Source organism: Malania oleifera, chromosome 4 (genome assembly GCF_029873635.1).
Source record: "Malania oleifera isolate guangnan ecotype guangnan chromosome 4, ASM2987363v1, whole genome shotgun sequence".
Lineage (NCBI taxonomy): Eukaryota > Viridiplantae > Streptophyta > Magnoliopsida > Santalales > Ximeniaceae > Malania > Malania oleifera.
This window is the reverse complement of record NC_080420.1, coordinates 119,517,857-119,542,650: the sequence shown is the minus strand read 5'-3', so window position 1 is coordinate 119,542,650 and position 24,794 is coordinate 119,517,857. Positions and strand designations below refer to the sequence as shown.

Below are 24,794 nucleotides of genomic sequence, written 5' to 3'. Positions count from 1 at the left end.
AAATAAAATTATTGATCCAAACGGACCCTTGAGAAAAAAAGGCTACTAGGGAGAAAAAGCTTGAGACATGTCACGCTAAGAAATATAATTACCGCACATATAATTTTATGATTTTTGATCCCGTAGTAAATGATATGTTAGAAAAAGTTAGCTTTTAATTTTTATAATTTTTAAAAATTGGCAAAAGTTTTTAAATTTTTTTTGAAAAAGCTAAGAGGTTTTAGTCTATGCTACACAAGTGACAGTAACTTATTTTTTATCCGATGTTCTTTCTTTCTCCTAATAGCATTTGAACCTAAGACCTCCGATATAAAAGTCTTCATCTTTAATCACTAAGATGTTCCTTGGAGGATTAAAAGTTTGTTTTTGAAAAGCTAAAAAGTTGTTTGCTAATTATTTTATGCTTAGCTTTTTTTTTTAAAAAAAGAGTAGTTCATGGGCAAAGTAGAGTCACCTTAGATATGTTCATTTGAATGAAGTAATTTTTATTTTATATTTTTAGGGTTCATTTCGAACTTGGAAAATGTTAGTTAGGGAAAGGGAGGGAAAATATGAAAGAATCTTGCCCTTTTGTATTTGGTTATCAAGAAAAGTAAGAAAGAAAAATAAATACGTAACAAATCAATTAGTCAAATTTTAGTCATAGTAAAAACATTTTAATTTTCAATAGTATTTGATATATAGAGAGAGAAAATGTGATGGAAAATGAATTTTCCTCTATTGTGATATGTGGCCATATATTGAGTGGAAGACATGCACAAAGAGAAAACATTGTGGAAATCAAGATGCTGGTGTCAGTTGAGGAAACCGTTTACGGTAGCCTTGTAACCGTTGACGATTTGGCACAATTTCAGAGAGATTTTGCTCTCTGTTTGAAACTGTCGATGGTATGTCTATAAACCGTCGACGGTTTGGCTTGGGAACCCAGTGCAGATTTTCAAATTTTGAATAGGGACGTTAAGTTGGTTGGAGTCTGAAGGGAAATCCTCCGGGAACTTTATATATACATTGATTTTGATGTATTTGTAATAGTGTTGGTGTCATTGACATAAGATAGTAAGAAAATACTGCCAATTTCTCTCATGGATGTAGGCATTGTTGAACCACGTAATCTTGTGTCTTTTGTTATTACTTTCATAATATCTGCGTTATTATGTTATTTCTGTATTATTCACCATTGAGTGTTGCGTTGTAAAATTGTGTTATTCCGATGTGCATTCGATTTTCACAACATTTTCTTAATTTTCTTTCCTTTTCTTTTTGCAAACAAAATCCTTGATCCAAACATATCCTTGATAATAGAATAGTTTTAACTCTGCAACAAAAAATATCCCATATTGAATAGGAAAAACTGACGATGCATTTGGGAGCATGAATTTCAGACTTTTAATTTAAATTTGAATGAATTGGACAAATTCTAATATAACTTTACATTACATCTTATCGAAATCCAATATAATTTCAAATTCAAGACCTTTAGAGTGAGGTGAAGATTTTCAAATTCTAATATAACCTTACATTACACAGACTAGCACAATTCTCTTGTTCTCAAAAATGCTTAAACCCATTTTGTATTGATGACAGATTTTTATTTTTATTTTTCTTTCTATCAAATGTGCCTTTATAATTCTGTTTTCAGTAAACTCTTGTCCAATTTTTTTTGGCATTCTAAAATCTATTATTTAAACAATTGACTATCCAACACTTACCTAGAGGCTGATGAGATTGATACATGCTTGAAATGTATAAAATTACATAACAAAATATTTTAAATTACATTCAAATGCAAAAATTAGGTTTTTGGTGGAAAAGTAGTATTGATAGCGTGTAAATTGAGATTCGAATTTGGAATTGTGTAAATGAATTACTCACTAGAACTCATTTGTTAAATTAATCAAACCAAGTTTGAGTTAAAATTTTAGACACGTTAACAAAATAAGTTGATCTCGAGCTGAATTATACTTCACTCGTTAGGTTTGCGAGCTAACTTAGAAGCTTATTCCATTTATTGCCTTATAATTAGCTTGCAAACTAACTCCACTCGTAAATAGACTTGGTATTAGTCTTATTAAATATTTGATTTTAAACTTTTAAATATATTATCCCTCAAATTATCTTTATTAATTATCAATTATATTTAATTAGTTTGGCACATTTATTAATTTAAGCATTCCTTGCTGAACCCTGAGATTTTGAACTTTTTGAATTGATTTAGAGCCCAATACTAAAATGTAAAAACTTTTTTGGTAAACTATATTCATCTGAATGAATAATTTTATAAAATATATATTAAAAATTGAAAGAGAAAAACAAAAGCATCCCCCCAAAATTAATTTTATCTAATCATTTTTTAAAATATTAATCTTTCCTCATTGCACCTAATCCAGTACATCAGCCATCTCCCAAGTTTCAGATTTATCAAAACTAAAAAAATTTATCTCTTCTAAGGGAGATGGTGGTAAGGGCGATGGTAGAAAGGTGGTCGTGGTCGTGGTCATGGGAGGTGGCGGAGACGATGGTGGCTGATGGTGCAAGAGTTCATAGCTTACTATAGGTTTCGGGATATATCTACCACCAGCAGTCGTCGTAGGAGGCGATGGGTGGAAAGAGGTGGTGGGAACTGCTATCGCTCTAGAATGCCTTTTGACAATGGAATTGATGTTGATCAAACTTGGCATTAAGAAAAGATTAAGATGGCTTTAACATGATAACAAGCATATCAGACACGTTTCTATTTCTTGCCCTTTGGGGCGAAAGGATTGCAAGTAGATCAGATACATTTCTTGCCCTTTGAGAGTAATTACAGTACAAAACTTTCTTCCATACAATACTTTTTTTGTGGTTGTGATTTTACTTATATTATACCTTGTGCCAGAACAGAGAAAAATCGTGAACTGGCGAAAACAGGACGTGATATCAGCAACTACATCGAAACAAAAATATAATGTGTTACAAAGAAAGAAAATGAACAATTACCCTTGCTCTTTTTCATGAATGCTTCTGCACAGCAAAAGTTTCAAACTGCTGGGGTAAAGGGGGAGAGTCGAAGAAGAGACAAATGGCTGAAATATCATCCATTGCGATTCCCCGCCTCTTGAGTCTCCATGCACGGACAGCGTACTCAACCAGTCGTTTTGCCGACTTTGCCCTGTCTGGTGTAGAAGACACAATCTGCACAGCTTCCTGATTTGATACAACATCCCACACCTGAAGTGAAAAATAATAAAAAGAAGTTTTAGTTCGCACAATGGCCTGGTTCTCTGGAAGGGTCTTTTTCATCAGCAAGTTTATGGGGTATCTCAATGGGTTTGATCAGGTAATAGCATTTTTCATGATTGTCAATTGTCATATTATCAATGTATTTGCATGGATGAGACATCGATATAGATTATTAAGTTAAGATTTCATCAATCATTTCATTTTCTTCCACATATTTGAGAAAGTAGATTGTTAGGATAGTGTTTTCTATTCTAAAACTACCGAAGGCACAACATATACCCCATCTGTCGCCAACACAATGAATTTGTCTCTGCCTGTTTTATTCCACTGGGTCACTTCTGGTGCAGAAATAAGTCCAAAATTCTTCACAGAGTAGTCTCCAAATGCTCTAGACATTGCTAGTCCTGGAGTTTCCCCATCGGGTAGCCAGACTCGGTGCACCCCTGGCTCATCATCTAGGCAGAAGACCCGCCCATTGTTCTGGGCTATCCGCTCAGCTTCCTCTGCAGAAACAAGATTAAAACAGTTACAATGATTCACACACACACAAGCAGAGAGAGGGAGAGAGAGACTAACGAGGTAGATTTGGCTTGAAATCAACAGTGAGCTGGACTGGTACCAAGCCACCATCGTCAGAAGTGGTGGCCAGTACAGCACGGGAGTCGCCAACATTTGCTACAACAATGAGTTCACCCTAGCAGAAAATCAATTTGGAAAGGATTCAAGCAACCTGATAAACTTGCCTAGGTTCATTATCTTAAAGAGCCCAACATGGTAAAAAGCTGCAGCAAAGATTCACAATATAAAGAAACATGTAAATATTGCTAGGTTTCACTAGACTATTCTACCATCTATATTTATATAGCAGATCACAGAGACAGTGCAAGTACGTGGTCTATATAGAAAGCATATGTTCTGCATTCTACAATAATAATGAAATGCACCTTAGGGTATTTTCCAAGAGTTTCAGTTTCACTAGGCATTGCTCTAACAGTGAATTCACTTCTTCTGCCGGCACAAGCATATGGAAAAACATATCCCCTAGTCTGATGTAAAAGGTTGTTTTTATTATAAAAAATTTAATCCAAAGCCCAAAAAAAAAAAATTCCATCCAGATGAATATGGACATAGTCAAACATACAACCACATGCAATTTGGATAAAGGAGACATGCTTCCGTGTTCATCCTGTTAGGCAAATATCTCTCTAAATGGTTACCGTTTTTGCTAGTCTTGTTGACAATTCTACTTGTGAAGTTCGTCTCACATTAGAAAAAGTGAGTATTTGATGGGTGCTTATATACATGGTGTAGCCCAAGACCCAATGGGTTTAAACTTTTGGATCAAGTTGGTGCTCACCCATATGTATCAAGCACACCTTTGGACTCATCCGTTGTTAACAAGTCTACTACCTAGTTTTTTTCATACCCTGGCTATTATGTTTGAAAGAAATGTGGCAACAATGAACAGGAAATAGAATGTGTGAACATGCACATTCATATCAATTCAGTAAATTATAGAGTTTATCAAAACTAACAACTAATATTACCTGTTTGACAATTGTCAGACCAGTGGTTCCACTGTAGAATGAATCGATCCCATGATCCTGCTCAAGCTCCTGATCAATTGCTGCACAAGTCTTCATGTATGAATGCTTCCAGATATTAGATGGGTGAAGCTTTTTATCTGATTCCAAGTCGAATTCCGGGTCAAGTGAAGTCTGAGCAAGAGCCTCCTGCCAGTTGCACAGCAAAGACAAAGGCATCGATTCTCGGACCTTTTTCGCCACATAATGTCCCCATGGCCCATGCCCATCAAAAACCCCACAAAATATCATATCCTCTTGACATCCAAATTCCTACCATCCAAACAAAAAAAGGCCTCATTCAGATATATTTCATAATAAAAAACATGGCTTCACCCCCTCCCCCCAACCCCAAACTTTTTCTCTCGTAGAAGCTTAAGATGAAAAATAATGCTCTATTTACTTGCTAGGAGAACATATCAAAAGAAACGAAAAGCTTCAAATCCTATAAAAGTTCAGGTTCTTTTATTTTTTCTACTACTGTCTTTTTTCAATCAAAGGAGCTTAAAAATTGGTATTGACAGTGCTTTGTACACACCTCCCACACAATGAAGCAATCCTGGTTCACACCTTTTTCACCTCTCTTCGAGAAAACTGATGCGAAATTCTTCGACCCATCAGCATTAACAACACCACAAGAGCGCAATATCAAGTCATTCTTCCGGGCTTCCTTCACCATTGCGTCTGCAGCTTCTCTTCCACCACAGTTCTCAGAATAATTACTTTCTTTGCAGATCGAAAATGACCTTGCCAGCCCATTGAACATGGACGATAGATGACCCATCGCTTCTGCAATTCAAATATCCACAAGAATAAGCTCTAGCTCCTTCCTTGGCTATTGATCTAAAAACTAAACACGGAAAGAGAATCATATATAATGATATCCTCTGTTTGGTTAGTGGAAAAGAATCAGAAAGAAGAAAAAAAAGGAAAATTCTCGTAACTTCTAGTCATAGGAAGCCCTTTTCTTTTAGTACTTACTTTCCTTTTGCTCTCATTCTTTCGGAGAAATGAAACAAAGGATATAAGCAATTTTTGTTCTTCAGCTCACAAGATGTGATCCGACTCAGAAAGGCACGAACCTCAGAATATAAAATTAAAATGGAAGACAATGAATCATAAAGAGGTGGAGGAGAATATTCACTCTTACATGGAATTCCAACACTGCGCAAAAAAAATTATATTCTTGTTTGGCAGCCTAGAAAAAGGAAACCCCCCACCCCCAAAAACAGAAGGGAAAGACTGTTTAGAATATTTCATTGCAGATAATATTTATCCTCGCTTGTAAATTAAATAAAAAAAAATCTATATTCTGTGGACCAAAGTAAAAGATGAGAAGGGAGATTTTTTTAGAACATAAATCTAACTCTCCGTTCGTTTGTTGAGTAAGAAACTGCGGGAAACGAAAAGAAAATTCCTGTTGAACCTTAGATTTTCCTGAGCTGGATCCTCTGGAAAGAAAAATACTACCAACTCAACCAAAATCTCATCCAACTACTTGGCTTCCATGAAACCAAAACAACACAAGTCAAAATTTTCAAACACATTCTTTAGTTTTCTTTTCTTTTCGTGAAGCTTCTCGGAAAATAAACAAAAGGGCAAGTAATAAACGTATCAAAATGGAGGTCTAGTGATTCAAGACCTTTTACAGTCAATTCTGGTCGGAGGGATGAGCAGTTAGAGAGCCGAAACCTGACTGCGCCGCCGGCAAACAAATCTCCGCGGCCAAATCCCGGCGATGCTCCAACGACCCAAGCTGAGATTGGAATATAGAAAAGTTTGATGAGGATCAAACTCCATTTTCCTTTGGTCTATCTCCGCGGAAGAAAACAAATGAAAACAGAATTGACAACTGAGGCGGCCTTTGTACGAGACGACCCTGTACGAGTAGCTATGTCAGTTCTGTCACTACCCAAGCTGCTTTATTAGCTTCATTAAAAAGCTTTACATCTTTATTTATACAAATAAAGGTTTTTTTTAATAAATTTAATATGTAGATGGATATTAATTTAATAATAACGCCTTTATTTATATTATAAATTGTTTATTTTCTGTAAAAATTAGGAATGAGATTTTACAATTTTTAATAATTATGATATAAATTTATTATTTTAATATTAAATTAATTTTTATGGATTAAATCATTTATTTTGTACAAAATTTTAACTAAAATTAAAATAGATTCATCATATGAATTTTAACAATAAATAAAATAAAAATTTATATCTAAAATTTTGAAATAATAAAAACTATCTAAAAATTATTATTTCAACTTTATTGGTCTTCGAGTTTAAAATTATAAAATTAAAATAAAATAATAAAATTTTATTGAAATTACCTTCTTGTTTTGCTAATATAAAAATTAAAAAACTAGAAAAACAATATAATATCGTGGTAATGAAATACAAAAATTTACAGTTAACTAATATGAGTTTGTTTGTTGAAGAAATTTTTTCATAGATGCAATCTCACTAAATATCAAGCACTGTGAATAAAAAATAGTTTAAATAATTAACTTGATTTATGTGAACAAAGATCTAAAGTTTTTTCTTGAAATTGTATAAAGTTGAAAATATTTATATATATATATATATATATATATTTCTCGTATTGCATCTCTTACAAATACAGTGATGACATGATGACAGTTGAAAAACAGTTAAAGTTCAAGATTTACACATAAAGTTAATTTTCTTTTTTATACAAAGCTGACAGAAGAGGCAATCTTACCTACATATAATGTGCACAAATTTTCAGAATATGTGGGTCCATCTAAGTTTTTTTTTTCTTTTCAACTCTATAATTTGAAAAAATCGACATCTGTGGACTACATAGCCTTTTTTTGGTCATGTTTCCCAATATTAAAAAAATTTTAAAGATAAGTTTTTATTGTAATTATTAATATAAAAGATGACTCGATCATTTTAAGGAAGACAGACACCTATCTGAAAATGTAATTATGTGCAAACTTACACATAGGGCCTATGTTAGAGTAGGACAAAAAATGAAATTAGGTATGTTTGAAACTTAGTACTAAAAAATTATGTGAAGAATGGTACAAATTTTCTCATGATTCATTTGAGAAAAATTTTATAGTTGTATAAAAAAATGGACCGTATGAGTACAATAATATGAATTCATTTATATATAATGAAAATAAATATAAGGAAATAAAAGTACATAATAAAAATTTTTAAATAAAAATTAATGTTAAAATTAGTATGAATTTTCTTACTATTTATTTGAGAAAAGATTTTAAAATTTCATCGATTGTATAAAAAATTGAAACAATTATATGAATAAAATAAATAAATAAATAAATTTTATATTATAAAAATTTTTACTTAAATATTATATATGTATGAAAACAATTTAATTTATATAATGAAAATAATATAAGGAAATAAAAATATATGATGAAAATTTTTGAATACATGAAAATATTATTTTTATTCCATCAAATGGAATGTAGCCCGCAAATTAAAATGCATTTTTTTAAAAATAAAAAATTTGTGGTGGGCAGGTGAGAATGGTTTTTCTCCAGAAGCATGATGCTGTCATGGAAAATGGGTCATACAAATGGCCATTAATTAAACATGAGAAATCCTTTTTATGGACCAGGACCACGCCCCAAGTCAAGCCCATTAAAAATTAATACTAATTTTATTAAGCTATAATCTATATCATTATTTTAAAGAATAGCTTCCGGACGAATCGTCTTAGTAAATTTATTATTTAAAATTAAATTTTATAATAAATAGTTAAAAATAATTAAAATTTAGTTAAATTAGTAAAAAATTGATATGGATCAAACCAATCGAACCAAATTTCACATAAATTTTACTATTTAAATATGATATGGATAACTATTTTCATTCAGCATATGCATAAAATATGTATATTTTGTTATTAACTATAGAGATAATTTAAAAATAATATTTGTTTTTCTATGACTAGATGATTGAATTTGAACATTCAAACATCAATATTAAATTAATAATTAGTTAGTATGTGAATCGAATTCTACTAAATTAATTGTTTGATAATCTTGTACATTGACCGATTGATGACGGGTCTAATTGTAAAATGTTTTCATATCTATAAATCAACAATTGACAAATAGAATAACTAAATTACTAAGTTGGAAACAAAATATAACTTTCAATTAAAAATAACCTTTGAGGATACGATGATTTTATTAATCAATAAAATATTGGATAAGTAATGAAAAATAAGCACCTATGTATCAACAATTGAAAAAATAGTTCTTATTATTATTATTATTATTATTAAAGAGTATTAGTGGTCGGTCTTGATGATATGTTATTTTTTATTATCATTGAATTTTTCAAAAACATCACATTTTTTAGATAATTCATTTTTAGTCTTTCAAATTAGGGGTGAGCATAATTCGATTTTAACCGAATTAACCAACCAAATTCGGTCGGTTCGGTTCAGTTAATTTTTAGTTCGTTTTGGTTCGATTTTATAATTTGACAAATTCGGTTATTTGGTTTTTAATTCAGTTATGGAGAAAGTAAATTTCAGTTAATTGATTTAACTGAATTATGTAATTAATTAATAATTAAATATAAAAATATAATTTAGGGTCCCCACAATTCCCAAATTATGTAATTAATTAATAATTAAATATAAATTATTAAGTTAAATTTTGAAAATATACAAATTATATGATCATATTTTTCCATGATTAATTATAATTTAATTTGGTTAAATTAGGTTAACCAAATTAACAAAAAATTTGATTCAGTCGAGTACAGTTTAGTTAAGGAGTGTAATTCGATCAATTTGATTATAATGGAGAGTTAACCGAAAAAATTCAGTTAATTGGCCGAACCAACCAGTTGCACACCCTTATTTCAAACTATCATAAAAGTATCTCGTATTATAAAAATATCAACTTATCTTCTAATTCTATAGCTTTAATACAATTTTTTAAAAAAAAATTATTTTCACACTATTTTCTTAAAAAGTTAAAGTTGTCTTATTTATATATGCATTGTTTCATATCTTATACTTCTTAGGAAAAGTTTTTATGAAGTTTCATTTAATTTTCATTTTAACCCTAATTGAAAATGACGATACTCATTTATATAGAATACATCAATGGTTATTGTATAAGAAATTTTTATATACTAGTTCTTAAATTCTAATATTGTAAAAGAGTAGGTGGGACTCATGGAGCGTCAGAGAAATATTCTAATTAAGTTGTGTCCATACAATATTTCAAGAACTAATACGAAGTTTTTTTTTTTTGCACAATTAAGATGAGTACAATGTCTTATACTCATTTTTATTTTACTCTTTTTCTATCAAAAGACAGTCTGACGCACAAGGTATGAGGAAGGGGTGGACTACAATAGGTTTATCATGTTATAATTTTTCAAAGGAAAAAAATTGAATAGAGACTAAAGCAGTTCAGGTGTGGAAAGCTATATTTTTTTATTTGTCATTTTTAGTTTATCAAAGAATTATAAATTATATAAGATAACAATTGGGATCATAGATTTTGAAACTTGGATTTGAATATGTATGCATTTAGAAAAAAACCTAATACAATTTTATATAATGTTTTATCATAGTTCATACAAGTCCAAATAAAAAAAATCCAAATTTCATACTTTGAAACACAAAGTTAAAAAATTAAAAAATTTATAAAATAATATACACAAATTTGAAAATAATGTGACATTTTTGTAATTATTTAAAAATTTTAAACTAAAAAAGAAAACTAGTTTGACAAGTAAAGAGAGTCAAAATTTTTTTATTATTTTTACATAAAATATTTTTAAAATAAAAAAAAAAACTAATTTTTTCATTCTTTAAAAAACTAAAATAAAAAATAAAAATTATTTACACAACTAAAATAATCTAAAGTTTGACAAAAGGAAGTGGATCTCAAGAAAAATTCACATATTTTTAGTATATCACAAGATCAGACTCTTTTATTAAGAGAAAAAAAAAAAAACTTTACAAGTGATACAAATGACATAATACATTATATATGGTTGCAAAAATTATTTCACATAAGAATTTAAGACATGAATAGGATTTTTTGGTGTTAAGGTTGACTTCTTCTCGAGATAGAAGACGTGTAGAAAGGAGGAAAAGTTGAACATTTATAACACAAATTAATCAATTGGTGCCGACCACATCTTACACCAAATGTGTCTTTTTCATATCATAAAAATCTATTTTTTAGGTCGTGTTTGGAAATATGAATTTCAATTTTTGAATTTAGATTTTTCGATTTAGATAAAACATAACATAAAATTATATAAGATCTAATTCAATTCCATACAAGTCCAAATTCAAAATCCAAAATCCATACTCTCAAACACTACCTAAATACAATATATATGTGACGACCTGCTTAATTTTTACTTTTTTTTTTCAAAATATAATAAATTCAATATCACAAAATCACAACCCTCAACTCAGCAGATCATAACCCACCTGGACCCGTGGCTACCAGGGATATATCAGAACACATAGCAGAAGTTCTAGCAGCAAGAAACATACAATCATATACATCTCATTATACCATATATCACAATACCAAAGTTACTACAATCACTGTATATATATATACATAACACTCAACCCAAAAAGATATCTTAGGGTCATTTCCACAAAATACAACCGACCCTATGAAAATACTTAACCTTATGAAAGGGCAGATATACCGTACTAGATCAGCGGAGCTTTACCCGCTCTCCTATCAGGGGCTCCTGAAATATGTATGAAATTCGGAGTAAGACACCTCTCAGTAAGGGAAATAAACTAATACCAGTGTGTGACAACATGAGTATTATGTGTTATACATATACTATACAGAACATATTCAGTAATTGTTTTGTCAAATCTGGAAAAACATATATATCATCAAAACATGGCAGAACATACTACATTTTCATAAACATATTTCATCTCATATAATAATAATACAAAAACATTCTTAGTAGGTTAGCTGATTGTTGTCATGTATTACCCCCACATGACTGGGTTGTATGGCCCAAAGGCAGGACCTGACAATGGTTGACCGACCACTGCCAAGTCAAAAGTACAGTCTGTAAGTTTGATGGGTCTGCTTGACCTAGTCCGTACACTAGGGGCGTTCACACACTTCTTAAAAATCACATCGACCATCCAATCTCACACCACTCCGTACAGCAACGTTAACACAAATATCATGATCACGAAGACCATAGACAAATAGCAACGTTACCGTGCAAGTGCTAACCTAGACCAAGCCAACCAAGTTTTAATATCATATAACATATACTGAAACTGTAACGACCTCAAATCAAATATAACATAATAAATAAAATGGTCAACTCGAACCTATGGGTAACGGGGACTCCTGTCAATCATAGCGGAAACCTAAGCAGCAGTAAACATAAAATTTAAATTGTCGCGACGTCCTGGGAGCGCGTGTGCCCCCGGGGTGGCGAAATAAAAATCAATTTTAATTTTCAAGGAAAAATGAGGAAAGTCGGAGTTGCCACTAACCTTTTAGTGTGGTTAGAACACATGATTACTACCCCGTTAGAGGTAGAGTGAGTCTACGTTACCAGAGTTGGGGTCGGGAGTTTGGTTACGCGAGGGGAAGGTACGAGCACCCCCTACGCGCCCGTTCTTACGAACGGTACCTAATTAATTTAGAATTATCCCTAAGTTAATTTAAAAAGTCTTTAAATTACTCCTTTTATGAATTTATAAATACACATGGAAAATAAATAAATATAATATATACATATATATTCCCTCAAAGCTTAAAGGTACGTGAAGCCCGAAGGCTCATACCCCAGCATTAAAATCATAGGGATAATATACACATGAAAATAAATAATACTATAAAATAATAAAAATAAATATCATAATACATAATACAAAATATGAATATACCCAAGAAATAAAAATACCAAAAATATTTAACATTAGTACTAATTAAAAGTGATGACAATATTGACAATAATAAAAACATATTACTATAATAATAGTCCTATACTAATAATATCATATTAATATTGCGACGCTACACTATAATAGTAGTATATAAAATCATAATAATACCATACTAATATACGAAGAAAATATAATAGTAATAACAACGAATAAATAATAATAGTAAATAATAGATATGATAATAATAGTAGGTAATAGATGATAAGGATAATAATAAATAATGATAGGAATAATAACAATATTTATGGTAATAGTAATATACATATTTTATTTACCTTAATATTGACGCCTAATTAAAGATTCAATACACACAAATATAAACAATTAATTAATGGAACAAATCAAATTAAAGACAAACAAATAATGAACTTATGGAAACCTATTCAAGCTATTACTAATATGTAAACAATGAGTATGGTAACTTCTAAACTTATAGTAATAAATCAAATCAAATTCGATATACAATCCTAAATAGTTAACATGATAATAACACAATATTACATGGTCAACCATTATATTACGTACAATACAAAATAATAAATTATATCATATACATGATAATAGAAACAATATAATAAACCCTAATATACCTAAATTATATATGCATAACAACCTTATAACCTAATAAACCATAATAATAAAAATAATATGAAATAATATATTACCATATTACCTATTTATACACATGACAAAAATACCAATAAACAACAATATTACAACATACCCTAAAGAGCACAAATTCAAAAATAATATTTAAATATCAAGCAAATATCTAATATGAACAAAAATCTTGCACCCAAGAAAAATAAATCAATTAGTATTTAATATGCATAAAAAAAAACAATAAAGATTTAAATATGAACAAAAATTCTACATCTAAGAAGAATAAATCAATTAGTATTTAATATGCATAAATAAAATGAAAAAAATTAAAATGTGAACAAAAAAACCCTGCTGGTTGGGGAGAGCTGTGTTGTGTGTGTTTTGGCGCAGCAGGAGCTCGGGTCTGGTCTGAGAGTTGCTGTGGCTGGCGGCAGATGGCCGGAGCAGAGGACTCCGGCAGTGGGATGGAGGCGGTGTTGACGGTTGCAGCAAATGGAGATGGAGGCCTAACGTATGGCAAGAGCAGCAGTGGCCGAGTGGAGTCGGCAGCTTCAGCAGGAGCTGCTGGAACAGGGGGTTTCAACAGATGTTGGGGACGTCGAATGGAGGATGGAATGGCGCTTGGGCTGGTTCGTGGCTAAATATCAGCAGCTATGCATTAGGAGACGTGGCCGAGAGTTGTAGTGGAAGTCTTCGGGTTGCTATGGCCGTGAGTTGCAATGGGAGAGGGAAGAAGATGGTGAAGCAGGCGGATGGAGAGAATGAAGGATGTCAGAGACGCAGGGAAGAAGAAGGAGGAGAAACAAACAGTAAAGAAGGCTTTTTTTTTTTTTTTTTTTTTTTTTTTTTTTTTTTTGTGTTTCCGCTTTTGCGCCCTTGGCCTCTGCCTCCTGCACGCAGCACCCCCTGCCCTTATATAAATTTTTTTTTTGAAAACCCTTAAAAAAACTTCCTTTTTTGATTTTATTTTTATTTTTCTTTTTCTTTTTTGCTTTTATTCTTATGGTAATAATGAAAATAGAAATAATAATAATAATAATAATTGTTATAGTAATAATATAAGGATAATAATAATAATAACATCAATAAGGTAATAATAATAATAAATAATAATAATACTACTACTAATAGTAAATAATAATAAATAATTATAGTAAAAATAAAAATAATAAAGATACTATCAGAAAAATAATAATAATAATAATAATAATAATATTGATAAAAATAAAGTAATAATACTAATATTAAAAGTAATAACTAATTATAATAATAATAATGATAACATTACTAATAAAAATAAAGATAATAAAAATAATAATAACCAAAATAAGATACTAATGCTAATAATAATAATAATAATAATAATAATAATAATAATAAGGTAAAGATAAATAAATAAAAATAATAGTAATAATAATCCAGAATAATTATAGTAAATTAATAATAATAATAATAATAAAAATAATTATAAGAAAGTAATAATAAAATAACGATAATAAAAATACTAATGATAATAAAATAATAAAAGGGAACCCCTTGTTCTATTTGGTTAGGGCAAAAATTGGGTGTCTACATAAATCATCCATCCATAAAGCATAATACCAAAGTTTACTACAACATCATAAAACTGTATTTTATATACATTATCATAAGCGTCAAAATAACTCTAGGATCAAATACAAAGTAATTCTGACCCTAGTACAAAATCTCACCCTCCTATTGCGGTAATACCATTGACTGCACGGCGGCTACGACCTGCCGGTCACTCAGGGTCTCTTGAAAAATATATTTAGTTCGGGGATGAGACACTTCTCAATAAGGGAAAATAAACTAAATACAGTTGTGTGGCAACATGAATATTTAATACAACTATACATATACAATACATTTCATATATCAGTAAACTTTCATCAAAACATACTAAATTCTCATGTATTTTCATATTTATTAATAAATCATAACATACATAAAACATCTGTTATAACTGATAATATTGAAAACATAACTAGGATGAATAGCTAGCTAATGTCATGTATTACCTCCCATGACGGGTTGTGCAGCCTGAAGGTGGGACCCAATAATGGCTGGCCGACCACTACCGAGTCAAATATGTCTGTAAGTACGATAAGCCCGCCACACCCTGGTCCGGACTTCCAAGTGGACGTCCACACTCTACTGAAAGCCACATCGACTATCCATCTCTCATCCCCTCGTGGGATGGTTAGTACTAATCTAAACGTAGATATCTGATCTACATATAACTACGGTACCGAGCTCTTGAAACTGAACTAAACTAACACCCAGGTTCTGATAACATATAATACATGATATAATAGCGGCCTCGTGCCAAACTTTTCATAAATACGACCTCGTGCCGAATATTTCATAAATACAGCCTCGTGTCGAAATCATACATAAATTCTATTCTGAAAATAAATCAATTATCATGTATCTCAAAACCATAACTTACTGTATTCTTTCTTACTTTCTCAAACATACATCATTCATATCATGATATTTTTCCACGTAAAATAATATTCATGCCACACATTTTTGCTGTATAAAACCATACATTGTGATCTAAAATCGTAGTTTCTGGCATCTCATACATATATATACATTTTATCATCATAGTAGTATTTTTCCAAACATACATTTCATCCGTAATAAACAAATATAACATATGCTTTTCTGAAAATAAATTTACTCATAATTAATAATAATTTGCATGGAAAATAACTATTTTAATTTATTCCCTTACTTGACTACTGAGAAAGCCCCTAAAGCCTTTGGTCTCACACCCGTAGGATTTCTTAATTAATACCCTGAAATTGAAAACTCATAGTACTAAACTTCAGTATTTTTATGTGTACATCATTTCCTATAACTACCGTAAAGTCAAATTTGGCATAAAAAGTCTTACCTCAACCCAGGGATGATTTCCAACTTACTTTCACCAACGATCCGCTCCGGCAAATTTGGAGAGAACTTCCCCAGGAACATCGTGGTGACTTTGGATTGTCGATCCGACATAAATCTGGCCCAAAATTGATGAGAGAGAGAGAGAGAGAGAGAGAGAGAGAGAGAGCCAAAGGGGAGAGAGAGAGAGAGAGAGAGAGAGAGAGAGAGAGAGAGAGAGAGAGAGAGAGAGAGAGAGAAGATAGTTTACTTAGTTGTGAAGTTAAAAATCCAGATTTTTTAATTTATAGAACAGGATTTGTCGACGAATCATTCATTAATTTCGTTGACGAAATTCAGTCCTCGTCAACGAAATTCAGTCAGCTCAAAACGTCTCGGTATTTCTTCATCGACAAAATTCAATCTTCGTTAACGAATTCTCTTAAGCCCTCGTCGATGAATCCCATGTATTCATCGACGAAGTTGACTTCCTCCTTCTGTTACTGGTTTCATTTCCCTTCATTTTTATTATCTAAATTCCATTTTTATTTGGGTTGTCACAGAAACTGTGATACATGGACATTTCATATCATTAGTTTTCAAATCGATCATATCATTTTGCATATATATGTATATCATGAAAATTATCGGCCCATATGCTAGTATTTCATATTTTATCATAGTTTGGTCCGTAAGCCGGTAAATCATATCATAGAACAATTCGTATGCTGGCAGATCACATCCATAGCTCGGCCTGTATACCGGCAAACATATCATAGCATAGTCCGTTCGCTGGCAAATCACATTCATAGCTCGGCCCGTAAGCCAGTAAATCATAAACACAGCTTAGCCCGTACGCTGGCAAATCATACACATAACACGGCCCGTACGCCGGTAAAACATATAAAAATCTCGGCCCGTACACTGATTTTTCATTATAAAAATCCGTATCATTAACACATTCCCAGAAAACAATATTTTATAACAATTTCTACTCATGCCACACTAACAGGTTTTTCGCATATTTAACATACCATCATTTTTAACAGTATTTTCCCAAATATAAATCATATATAAATATATTTAATTTTCTGAAATCAAATAATATAACAATATACATATTTTTCATAAAATACTAGTTTAGTTTATCCCCTTACCTGATTCTTGAAAAGCTCCTAAGGAAATTTGTCCTGCACCCGCAGGGTTCCCAACTCAACACCCTGGAAACAACATTCCCCAGAACAAAAGTTCAGTATTTTTACGCGTATAACACTTCCTACAACTGTCAATTAACCAAATACTGAGTAGAAAACCTTACTCTGGATTTGGGATGATTTCCAACTCAGCCCCACCGATGATCCGTTCAGACAAATTTGCAGAAAACTTTCCCAAGAGCGTCGTGGTGGCTTCTGATCGTCGAACCGGCAGAAATCCAGCCCGAAATCGAAGAGAGAAGGAGGAAGGACTGAAGGATGAGAGAGAGAGGGTTTTTGTGGAGGAAAATAGACTGAAAATCACATTTAACCCTATTTATAGTGCGGGATTCGTCGACAAGCCACGTCATCTCATCGACGAGTCCTTTAATAATTTCGTAGACGAAACCCACTCCTCGTCGACAAAATTCAAACTGCCCAAAACCTCTCTCGGTATTTCCTCGTCGACGAATCTCCTGTATTCGTCGATGAGGCCCTGACAATTCCCTTTGGTTATTCCTTCCAAAGTGTAATGTCGTCGACGAAGTCGACTGCCTCCTTCTATTTTCGATTTCCATTTCTCTTTCTTTTATTATTTAAATATCATTATTCTTCGGGTCGTTACAATATATATATATAATCATAATTTCTACTTCATGACCCATGAGATTTCCACTGCAATGCATGTGTACATAAACCTTAGGATACGTCTTTGAAATTTTTGAAATTTTAGGGGAGGTATCTGGACTTTTGAAATCTCATGGGAGATTTTTGTCTTTTTACCAAACTTTAAGGGAGGTCAATGTTTTTTACTGTTTCATATATATATATAAATAAGATCTCATTTAAAAATTTAAAAATAATAAATGTATAAATAAAGAGAGAGAGAGAGAGAGAGAGAGAGAGAGAGAGAGAGAGAGAGAGGTATGACTTTATTATGAACTTTTTTTTTTATAAAAAATATTGATCTCAAATCTTCAATATAATATTATGCTTTAAAATAAAGATTTCAAATCTTCAATTTAGAGTTTTATGCTTTTTTTTTTTATAAAAAAAATAACATTATGTCGAGGATTCTTGAATTCTATATAATTTTAAACATATAATTTAAAATCTATATTCTTAAATACAATATACTATTCAAATTCAATTATGAATATCCTTGTAATAAAATTGTTCTTATAATCTCACTTCATAAAAGACAACAAGCAGTCGAGTCTCAGCCTCCACCAACAACAATAATATTAATCTTTAATATCTTATCAATTTTTTATTCTTAAAATATCCCATCATAAATATTAATTGAATAATAAAAATGATAAATATATAAAAGATATAAAGTTATCATGATATAAAGTTATTGTAACTCATTAAAATTAACATTTTAATTTGTAATAATTAATTGTAATTCAAGTTTATAGTTGCAATTCTTTTAGGAATTGTTTGGATCAAGAATTTTTCTCTTTACATCAAATGCTACTAAAAATAAAATTTTATTCTAATATAATTAAAAAGTAAGAAAAATTAAACGTGAATATTATATAAAACAAAATTTTTTGTCCTTTGATTTAATATATTTTTTATTTTCTTTTTTAATTTTCTTAATAATCAAATATGAGAAATTGAATTCCTTTATGTTTTACTTTCCTTTCTCTCATATTTTCTAAAGTTCCAAATGGGGCCTCAAAGTATGTTTGATTTGATAATAAAATTGACAAGTAACGAAATAGCAGAAAACAAAAATAGAAACAAAATGAAATGAAGAAAAATATTATTCAATTTCTCTGCACAGTGCAAATACAACAACCAGTAATATATAATGGAGAAATAGAATATTTGTTGCACCAGATTTCAGCCACAGCAAATGAAAGCTTTCCACGTGTATAACTAAAATTATTCTTTATCATTCTGACTTGGCACATGGCCAGGTGAGGTGTCCACTGAGAGCTGTTTCAGTGTAGTAGAGGCAGTGCTAATACGCCCCTACGAGCCAAGCATGTCTGGAAGAACAATGAGGCTCGAACGAAGAGTGGAAAATCTGGATATAGACAAAGGCTTGGTAAAAATATCAGCCAGTTGATCCTTACTTAAGAGAAAAGAAACTTGCAAAACTTTGGCCTGAATTCGATCTCATACGTATGAAATGATAGTCAATATCCACATGTTTGGTACGAGAATGTTGCACAAGATTCATGGATAGGTAAGTTGCCCCCAGATTATCACAGTAAAGAGTAGGAGGTTTTGATAAGAAGATTCCCAACTCAAAAAGGAGAGATTGAAGCCACAATAGTTCACACGTGGCATGAGCAAGGGCTTTATATTCCGCCTTCGTGCTCGATTTGGCTATAGTAGATTGTTTCTTGGAGCTCCATGAGACCAAGTTCACACGTGGCATTAGCACTGCCTCTACTACACCGGAACAACTCTTAGTGGACACCTCACCTGGCCATGTGCCAAGTCAGAATGATAAAGAATAATTTTAGTTATACACGTGGAAAACTTTCATTTGCTGTGTGGCTGAAAATTCAGCCATGGAAGCAGATGCTAGTAGATTAGACCAGTAAGAGGAGCTGATAGACGTGAGTTTGGAGAGGCTCTGATACCATGACGAAACAGTAGAAAACGAAAACAGAAACAAAATGAAATGAAGAAAAATATTATTCAATTTCACTGCACAGTGCAAATACAACAACCAACAATATATAATAGAGAAACAGAATATTTGTTGCAACAGATTTCAGCCACAGCAAATGAAAGCTTTCCACGTGTATAACTAAAATTATTCTTTATCGTTCTGACTTGACACATGGCCAGGTGAGGTGTCCACTGAGAGTTGTTCCGGTGTAGTAGAGGCAGTGTTAATAACAAGACTAGACTAAATTAGAGGTGTAGCCAATTAATTGAATATTTTTGGTTAATCCCACCCCATAACCAAACCGACCAAATTGAGCTATTTAACCAAACCGTACCCAATTGAACCAAATTGTCGGGTAATTCGGTTAACAAAATTTAATTGAATAAAACTAAAATTAATTATAGAAAAAATATGAATGTATAATTTGTACGTTGAAATGGAAATGGCCGAATGGAAAGAGAACCTGAAAATGACCGAATGAAACATTGGAAGTTTAAAACCCTAACATAAAATCATATAATTTAATAATTTATATTTAATTATTAATTAATTAAAATTTGAGTAAGTTGATTAACCGAATTTTTTTTTTCTCATAACCGAACCAAAAACCAAATATCTGAATTTAGTTCATTCTAAAATCAAACGGAATCAAACTACTAATTAACCAAACCGAACAGATTAAAATCAAATTATTCTCAACCCTAGACTAAAAGTAACTATAAAAATAATCTTGTTCCACGTTTGGTTTTCATCTATGGGATAAATATTTAAAAGACAAAAACACCCTGAACAAAGCAACGCGACAAATAAACATCAAAAAAGAAAACAAAAACTAAATGACTCATTCCGGAAGATCACAAAACTCACCGACTTGCATTTCTTGCACCTCTCTAACACCACAAAACTCATCCCATCCTCTCAGCTCTACACTAAGTCCCTCTCCTCTCTTGGTCGTGTCCCACCACCACAACAAAAAGTAAAATATCAACAAATTTATATTTTTACATTTAACTTTACACATCATTCAGATTTTATTTTATTTTTTAATTTTTAATCCTATTAAAATAATTTTTTATTTTTAATAATATTTAATAGAGAAGAAAAATAAATTTCCTCCATATTTTTTTGATTAAAATTATTACCCACGTATGGAAAGTTCGTCACAAAACGTTCAATGTTCACAAATGACATTAGGAATTCATAATTTCACGTGAGCAAAAATTATAAAATAATTAAAAATATTTTATCAATATATAAAAATGTATAGTTCTGCTATTTACATGATAAAATATCAATTACAAAAAACATAAATATAACAAAATTATGAAAGAAGAAGGGGAAAAAAAAAAACGATAACAGCAAACGTAGCCTTACCCCCACTGTGATATGAATCCTAAAACAAAATTATGAAAATAAACAAAACAAAAATATTAAATAGATTGAATATATTAAAAAAAAAAAAAACGTATTACTCACTCAGCCGATCTAAAATCAACGTGCTATGAACGTGGATAATCCTGCGCCGTCCGATTAGACAGTCATCGCGGGGTCCAACTGTCATCCACCGCTCATTCATTATAAAGAGCCGTGATGGTCGGGTCCCACAACCACCTACCACTTGATGATCCGTATCATGTGGGTCGACCAGGCGGGGCCAATGAGGCTTGAGCCAACCCATTTCAGTGGGAACTAGACGACACATTCAAACAGGACCGTTGGCACGTTTATTGAGACTCAAATGGGAACTTTTGACTGTAGACCCGTTGTCCTCACACGTGGCGCACTACGCATAAATATCAGCCGTGTGGGTCCCACTACGGCACCTACTGATTTAAAGAAATAAAAAAACCTATCGGGCCCAATCACCCAAATTATCACGATTCGGATTCAGCAGACCCCACCTCCTGATGTTGCCACGTGTTGAAGTCGGCGTGTTAGACTCTTTCATGCAGGCACCGTACGAAGGTAAAAATCCCTCAAATGGAGTATAAATTTTGAATTTTCAACTTAAATTTGTAATGATTTTGATACAATATGATATAAAATTATATTATACATATTTTAAATGCATATAAACTTACATTTAAAATTGAAATTCATATTCTGCAAACACTAGGGTTGTGCAATCGATCGATTCGGTCAATAAATTGAATTTTTTCAATTAACTCACTCCATTACTAAACCGACCAAATTGAGCTCTTTATCCAACCAAACTGAATTATTAGATAATTTGGTTAAACGAAATAAAATTAAAATTAATTATAGAAAAAAATATGAATGTATAATTTTTATGCCGAAATGGAAATTGCCTAATGGAAAAGAAATCTAAGAATAACCAAATGGAATATTGAAGGTTTGGAATCATAGCCTAAAATTATATAATTTAATAATTTATATTTAACTATTAATTAATTAAAATCTAGATAATTCGATTAACCGAATTACATTTTCCCCATAACCGAACTAAAAACTGAATATCCGAATTTATTCTATTTTGAAACCGAACCGAACTATAAATTAATCAAACTAAACTGACCGAATTCGATCGGTTAATTCGATTAAAACTGAATTATACCCACCCCTTACCCGAACCCTATATTTGGATAATCTTTAAATTTGGATTTGTATTAAATGTGAATAAGATGTAATATAAAATTATATTAAAATGTGCCTAAATTCACCCAAATTCAAATTTAAGACCTAAAATCCATATTTCCAAACATAGCACAAGAATATATATATATATATATATATATATATATATTCATGGACGGATCATGTAGCTTACAGGTGTGAACAACTGTAAAAGCTGGGTGCGTAGGAACTGTAGTATAGGAAAAGGGGAAAGGAATCCCAGACAGAACAGATAGATAGATACAATGAATAATGAATGAGAATGGAAGGGGTGTCCGGTCCATTCTCATTTCATAATAATCATAATATGAGGGGTGGGGGTGGGGGTGGCTTGGCTTTGCTTTGCTTTGCTTGCTTTTGAAGTCTGAAACATTATCCCACTGTGCAAGATGTTTTCTACTTTTTTGAAAAAAAAAAAAATTATTTTTTAAAAGCATTCTATAATAATTATTACTCTTATCTTTTATTTTATTTTATTTTATATTATTTGTTTAAAACTTTTTAAACAGTAATAAAAAGATATTTTTTATTTTGAGTCACTAACCTACTCTGAGATTTGACACAGATAAAAAATCAGTCCTAAGATTTCTTAAAGTTTCAAAAATGTTACAAATTTCTCCTGAAATTTATCAAAAAGACACAAACCTTCCCTTTAAATACTTGTCAAGATATGTGTTTTTATGGCAAACCTCAAGGGCGATTCCTGAATTTCTTGAAACCTCGGGAAGGTCCCTGGAATTTTTGAAATCTCAGAAAAGGTCCGTGTGTTTTTGTCAAATTTCAGGAGAGGTTAATGTCTTTTGTCATTTTATCATTATTATTACAAAGAGTAGCAAATTAAAATATTGTAGTTTTTAAAGATGTCTTAGGTTTGGGGACTCTTTAATCTTGTCCTATGTTTGAATAAGACAAAAATATACAGATAAACTTGTTTATGGTGCTATGTCATTTTCCACCCTTGCCTATATTTGCAAATCTCCCCTCCCACTCTGCTCATATAATAACAATCTTTACAAATATCACCACCATAACAATAAATAAAAAAACCACAGCTTCCTACTCAATCAAGTATAGATGCCCTATCCTCAATCTCTTACCTATCTATACAAACTCAATCAAAGGGCGTAAATGTTAATATCCTTAACTTCATCTTTAGTTTTGAACTTAAATTTATATTGAATTTGTATAAAATATAATATGAAATAATATTTATTTAAATCTAAATCAAAGGTCTGAAATTCATACTTAGGGTAAAAGTAAAATTAATAATAAAGCATACGTTTATACTCATTAATTTGACAAATGGACACCCAAATCGTCATATAAGTCCCCATTAATACCAAAAGAAAGAAAGAAAAAAAAAAAAAAAAACCTTCAAATCAATGTCAATGATTTAAACAATTTCCTCAAGAATTTGCTTCAAATCAATGACACTTTATGCTCGATGATTTTAAGGACCTATTTGATGTAAAAAAATTTTCACAATCTGCTTAGTGGATCACTTTGAATCAACTTTTACGACAATGTGCAGCTCAGTTCATTGTCAAACCAACCTCCGAGACTTTGATCTTTTGCACCTCAATTTTTACAAAATCTATTATTGAGCATTTGAAGCTTCTAATTCTAAATAGGGGTGTGTGTAAATTCGGTGAAAACCGAATTAACTGAAATAACTGACCAAATTCGATTGGTTCAGTTCAGTTAATTTTTTATTTAATTCGGTTCAGTTTTATATTTTGGCAAAATCAATTATTCTATTTTTGATTTGGTTATGGAGAAATTACATTTCAATTAACCAATTTAACTGAATTATATAATTAATTAATAATTAAATATAAATTATATAATTTATATTTAGGGTTCCATAATTATTATATAATTAAATATAAATTAAATATCGAAGGCATACAATCATATTTTTTCTTATAATTAATTATAATTTGATTCGGTTAAATTCAATTTGATCTGGTAAGATTCGAGTAAAAAGGATAGTTCAGTCGGTTCAGTTATAATGAATCGTTAACTGAATTTTTTCAGTGA

General features: G+C 31.0%; 1 protein-coding gene across 2 annotated transcripts; it reads right to left on the bottom strand.

The window, feature by feature from the left end:
* Positions 1-2,814: 2,814 nt before the first annotated feature.
* Positions 2,815-6,735, bottom strand: LOC131154188 (probable protein phosphatase 2C 34). 2 transcript variants are annotated; one of them, XM_058106775.1, is made up of 6 exons: positions 6,445-6,735; positions 5,341-5,591; positions 4,767-5,075; positions 3,796-3,913; positions 3,499-3,722; positions 2,815-3,207 (listed from the first exon to the last, which is right to left on the bottom strand). In XM_058106775.1, the coding sequence occupies exons 2-6, from the start codon at positions 5,584-5,586 to the stop codon at positions 2,989-2,991; spliced, it is 1,116 nt and encodes a 371-aa protein (XP_057962758.1). In that variant the 5' UTR covers positions 5,587-5,591; positions 6,445-6,735; the 3' UTR covers positions 2,815-2,988. The 2 variants fall into 2 exon arrangements, with proteins under 2 accessions (XP_057962758.1, XP_057962759.1); XM_058106776.1 differs by having other exon boundaries at positions 5,341-5,652; positions 6,445-6,730.
* Positions 6,736-24,794: the final 18,059 nt, after the last annotated feature.

Coding starts and splice junctions, on each gene's coding strand:
- LOC131154188 (XM_058106775.1), bottom strand. CDS start 5,586: ATGGGTCATCTATCGTCCATGTTCAATGGGCTGGCAAGGTCATTTTCG. Junction 5,076..5,340: donor ATTGCTTCATTGTGTGGGAG/GTGTGTACAAAG, acceptor TTTGGATGGTAG/GAATTTGGATGTCAAGAGGA. Junction 3,914..4,766: donor GTCTGACAATTGTCAAACAG/GTAATATTAGTT, acceptor ATTTTCTGCTAG/GGTGAACTCATTGTTGTAGC.